This window comes from Tachysurus fulvidraco, chromosome 11 (assembly GCF_022655615.1).
Source record: "Tachysurus fulvidraco isolate hzauxx_2018 chromosome 11, HZAU_PFXX_2.0, whole genome shotgun sequence".
Taxonomy (NCBI): domain Eukaryota; kingdom Metazoa; phylum Chordata; class Actinopteri; order Siluriformes; family Bagridae; genus Tachysurus; species Tachysurus fulvidraco.
Window position 1 is genome coordinate 19477065 of NC_062528.1, and position 6000 is coordinate 19483064.

A 6000-nucleotide genomic window follows, 5' to 3' on the forward strand; every position below is an offset into this window, starting at 1 on the left:
ATCTAAAATGACGTGTACCAGACGCTACACCTGTCTGTAGTCTATCGCTGCATTTGGGTCTGGATTTTGTCCCTGCGTACAGTAAGTCTCCCTTCTACAACTACTATTACAAATATTCTGTACTATAAATACTCTATACAAGTACTATTACTATTCCAGATACTTTCTATCTGCATTAACAACTTGGAACATTAATTTGTTATTCCATACGTACTCCCATATATACTTATGTACTTATAGAACTATAATATAATAATATAATAATATGCACTTTGAGCACCAGTAACAGTACAGGCATTAGTAGTAATAGCAGTAGTAGTAATAATAAAAACAAAAGGTCGTAGTATGGCATAATTAAAAGCAACTGTATAGTAGGAATAGTACAGTACAAGTAGAAGAATTACAATAATAGCAGTAGCAGTAATAATAGTACAGAAATAGTGTTAATATTAAAGTAGTAGTGGTTAATAGTAGTGGTTAGTAGTACTGTAGTGGTTAACAGAAGCATTATTAGGTGCAGTAGTAGTAATACTAGCATTACATCATTAGGAGAAAAGACATTAAATCACAGCACAGTGGAATTATTTTCTTTGCATATCACGACTTTAGAAGTCAAAGCAAAGGGTAACTTTGATACAGCACCCCTAGAGCAAAGAGGGTTATAAGGGCCTTGTTCAAGGGCCCAACGATGGCAGCTTGTCAGTGCTGGGGCCACCACTGCCCTTTAGTAGAAGTATTAGTACTAGTAATAGTAGTAGAAATAGAAGTGGAAATACGATATTATTATTATTATTATTATTATTATTATTATTATTAGTAGTAGTAGTAGTAGTAGTAGTAGTAGTAGTAGTAGTAGTAGTGGTAGTAGTAACAGTAGCAGGACTAGTGGAAGAAGCACTATTTAATAATAGAAATACAGCATTAATCTCAGATTAACTGATTTATTCTTAGACTTAGATTTAAATAGAACCATTGCAGAATTAATACAGAGAAAAAAATGTCTTTTATTTAACGCATACATTAACATAAACAGAACACAGACCTCAGCGTTAATGCACCAACCGATTCTGTAATGAACACCCGCTTGACTATGATAATATATTCCAGAATATTAATTCACACCAATGTGTCTGAATGGGGTTTAAAAATTAACCCAGCATTTACATTAATATCAACATTTAGCAGCACACATCACGTCATAGCCGAATTAAAGATCGTTTATGGAAGAAACCTTTTTCCTCGCATTTGTGGAAAATGAAATGTTAATTGAATCAGAAAAAAATGCTAAAAAGCAAAACATTAATTAATTCCTTTAATTAAAGATCATTTCAGGTAATCTATGAGTAGAAAGATTATAATGGGGAAAATAAACAATCAGGAATGCAGTAGTGGAAATATTCCCACTCTTTTTCCACCTGATTTAATAGTTAATGAAGCGGAAACGTTTTTGTCTGCATATATTTCAGTATTTTGAATAACAGCATTTTTTTATTTTTTTTTACTTTGAGAAACAGTAAAATGTTTTTAACTACAGTTTCTAATCCAAAAGTTACCTCTAACCTTTAATTAAAAATAAATAAATAAATAAATAAATAAATAAACTTTTAATGAAAAATTATTTTTTATTAAAAATTAAAAAATTCACTTTACGTGCTGTTGTTTTGGCTTTGCCTCGTCTCTGCCCTTCTGCCTCGTCTCCGCCCCTTCCTATGATTGTTGTGTTAACTGATTGTGTCCACCTGTTCTGTGTCAAACCTTCAATGAGTCTGTCTAGTCATTTCCTCTTACCTCTTTCTCTTAGAAACCATTTCTTTTAGCTTAATTTTTTTTCCTGTGTTTCCTGCATTTTTTTTTTACAAATCTATGTGTATGTATTTAAACATTTTAAATTAAAGAGTCAAAATAAAAATAGAGGAAAAATAGTATTAGCTGATTAATAATAAAAACTGTATGCATATTTTTATATTAAACTAAAACAAATACAGAATATAGATAGACAATGAGGTGTATATAAACATGATAAAACGAATTAATAAACGAACAAACAAAAACAATTACAAATTGCTTCTTGTAACATTGAGGTTGTTCTTTGCTGCCCATATGTGAAACTTGTCCTGATCGGACTCACCTCATTCATAGTCAGCAAATAGTTCTGTATGCTTTGTAGTTCGTCTTCCTTCACTCCACGATCCTGTTGAATTAGATGAATTAGAAACGATGAATAGGAAATCGATTTATTTATGAGGAGCCGCCCGTCCTTTTCTGGGTGACACGAGACAGTTGGCTGATAAATCATTACACTATACAGATGTAGAAGTCAAACGTTAGTGTGGTCAACCTGACTGAAAACCTTTGCTTTCTCAGTATAACCCAGTCGAGAACTTTGGAAAGATGGTGGCACACAGATTTCTCTTTGCATCATTTTTATTCTTGATGGTGTTAGTATTTTTGTTACTCAGCCAGTGTTCATGGGTCTATTGGACCCGCTGCATTTTGGGGTTTTTAATTCAACACAATCAAAAAAATTTTAGGATAAAATACTCTATAGATGTTTACTTCATCCCAATTACAAGCAATATAAACAGCATATATGGTTAATATTTGCCCTTCACCTTTATTACTGTACATCACATTTTTAATTAAAAGTGCGACTCGTTTTTTATTTGTTTTTTAATAAAATGTAATTAAAAAAAATCTAATTTAATCAAGATATGAGTGAAAAAAATCAACAAATTTACAAGGAAGCAAAGTTTTTCAAAACTATTGATGTTTATGAATATGGGTCCTACAGACCCGAACACCATACAAGGGTTGAATATAAAATTAGCTTTTGTGTTAAGATCACATGTCATCCCACATTTAGTAAAGAACCCCTTCGGATATCACTTTTAATGAGCAAATATGAACAAGTTTCTCATCAATAACTTTCACTCACTCACTCACTCACTCATTTTCTACCGCTTATCCGAACTACCTCGGGTCACGGGGAGCCTGTGCCTATCTCAGGTGTCATCGGGCATCAAGGCAGGATACACCCTGGACGGAGTGCCAACCCATCACAGGGCACACACACACTCTCATTCACTCACACACACACACACTACTGACAATTTTCCAGAGATGCCAATCAACCTACCATGCATGTCTTTGGACCGGGGGAGGAAACCGGAGTACCCGGAGGAACCCCCCGAGGCACAGGGAGAACATGCAAACTCCACACACACACAAGGCAAAGGCGGGAATCGAACCCCGACCCTGGAGGTGTGAGACGAACGTGCTACCCACTAAGCCGCCGTGCCCCCCCCAATAACTTTCAATTTCATTTAATTTGTAAAGAATTTTTAACAATGGACATTTTCTTAAAGCAGCTTTACAGAACATAAGAAATATAGTACAAAAAGTTCAAGATCTATATAAGACATATATAAATGTGTTTGTATTCATCCCTAACAATCAAGTCTGAGGTGACTGTTAGACGGAAGGGAAAGAAACCTTTAGAGAAACCAGACTCTAGAGGGTGTGATTATAAATTTATATAACATGTTATATAAATTGTAATAACTGTGCAAAAAATAATTTATCTAGCTTCTTTTATATACCAAATTCAAAGACTAGCTTTGCTGTATTCTGAGCTGCGATGAGTGCAGTACAGTCTTTATGATTACAGAATCAGTTCCTCAAAGGTCTAAATCTTCAATCATGTATCCAACTGAGAGAATCTACTGAACATTCACAAATTTTCCTAAACGGAAACTGGCACGTTGAGTGGAGATTTTTTCACATGATCAGTCGTTCTATCGTCTCTAGCAGGAATATGGCTGAAAAGTGTGGATTAAGAAGTGCAGTGATTAGATCTAGTGCCTGAAGGCTGATCTGTGACAAGGCCAGTGTCTAGTACTTTACTGAACTCTGCAGCTACAGTTCTCACTGTGGAGTCTTGGCATCCTCAGTGGTCTGTGTTACGTAGTGGATATTTCTGTGTGCTTTCTGTGATTTTGTAATCTAAGCTAATATTGTACAGTGATGGAAAGCAACAATTATGAAAATTATTATGGCTATAAATAACCAAAACAAAGTATACGACGTTTTTTTTTTTTTTTTTTTTTTTACTAAGTGTGCACGGTGTACTGTTAAAAATAAAGTATACAATTACATACAAAAGGTAATAAGCCAGAGACAATGTACTGCTTTTGAATAATTCATTCAATATAAATAATGTGCTTAGTATTTTAATAGTTTATACGAAATAAATCAGGTTATTTGTTTTAACAGTTAAAGGATCCCTGACTAAAAAGTACTTAATTACTTAATTAATTAATTAATTAATTAATTCATTCATTCATTTTCTACCGCTTATCCGAACTTCTCGGGTCACGGGGAGCCTGTGCCTATCTCAGGCGTCATCGGGCATCGAGGCAGGATTACTTAATTAATAATAGTAATTATTATTATTATTATTATTATTATTATTATTATTATTATTATTATTATTATTATTATTATTATTATTATTTAGTATTAGTTTTGTTAAGGTAGCAGCCCTCTCCTAGCTCAGCTCTTGTCTTACTGATCATTATCAGTTCGTAAATCTAAATGGTGTCTTCTCTACGCATACTAAGGTTATGTTCGGTGCTCCAAGGTTCTGTTTTAAGCCCACCGATTTTCTCCATACATATGCTACCCCTTAGTGCAATCATTCATAAACATGCTATTAACATCCACTGTTATACTGATGATACACAGCTATATATTTGAGCTAAGTCAGATGAGACACACCAGCTTATTGTGTAAAGGACATTAGACTGTTGACGTCTACTAACTTCCTCCTGCATAAATCTGACAAGAAAGAAATGCTTGTATTAGGACTACAGGCAGACGGAAGTAAGCTTTCTGATCCCAGAGTAACTCTAGATGGTCTTTTATTTTTTTCATGTGCAGCAGTAAAACATCTTGGTGTGATTATTGACTTCGGTCTCTCATTTGAAGCTGAGGTAGATAATATCACTAGGGTAGCTTTCTTTCATCTCAGAAGTATTGCTAAGATAAGAAATATGATGTCAGCACACGATTCAGAAAGACTAGTTCATGCTTTTGTTACCTCTAGGTCGGATTATTGTAATGCTTTACTGTCTGGATGTTCCAGTAGGAGAATAAACAAGATCCAGTTAGTCCAGAACACAGGAGCTAGAGTCCTAACTAGATCCGAAAGATATGCGCACATCATTGCTATCTTATCCACACTGCATCGTCTCCCAGGTACATTTCACATAGATTATAAAATACTATTACGAACCTATAAAGCACTGACTGGTCTTAAGCCACAGTACCTGAGCGATCTTCTAATTTTTTTATTTGATCTGTCACGCTTACTGTGATTCTTACAGACCCACAGTTATGGAACAGCCTTCTAATTAGTTTTCGGGACTCAGACTGTGTCAGTGTTGAAGTCCAGGCTAAAAAAAAACACATTTGTTCACTTTTTAATTAATATTTTTTTTTTTTTAGGTAAAGGAGCAGATCTGGAGGACTCATGAACTGAGATGTTTGGATGCTGTCACCTTACCACCCTCACTTGCTCAGTCGCTCAGGTTTGCTGACTGTGAAGTGGTGAGATGCTTTATGTCCCAGGAAGCCCTCATGTATGTGTCACCGTCTGCCTCTCGCTTTTAGTTATACTTTCATAGCTAGTCTTGCCCGAGTCTCTCCTACAAATAATGTACATTGTCTTTAACCATTATATGATTACAATCATACCTATTATTCCTTTCTTTCTCACTGTTAAGCTTTACGTGTCACTCCTGGGCTGCAGTTTTCTGAGTTCCCAGTGACCCATGAGATTGCTGTGAATAAAACCACCTGAAGACTATCACAGCGTCTTTGAACCGCCATTAGTGTCAGTCAGTTTTGTTCTCGGATCTTCATGAGTGAACATTTGAAGACTTCGACAGGAATGAATTAGTGTTAAGTCTGTAATGAACTCAGAAATGACGCTGAGCTACA

General features: G+C 35.0%; 1 protein-coding gene across 6 annotated transcripts in view; it reads right to left on the reverse strand.

The window, feature by feature from the left end:
* nbeab (neurobeachin b) overlaps nucleotides 1–6000 on the reverse strand; it is a 417880-nt gene that overhangs the window by 244349 nt on the left and 167531 nt on the right. For all 6 annotated transcript variants that reach the window (XM_047820677.1, XM_047820673.1, XM_047820672.1 and 3 more), the window contains one exon: nucleotides 2129–2191. In XM_047820677.1, the coding sequence (XP_047676633.1) occupies nucleotides 2129–2191 (63 nt within the window). The remainder of the gene's footprint in view (nucleotides 1–2128; nucleotides 2192–6000) is intronic.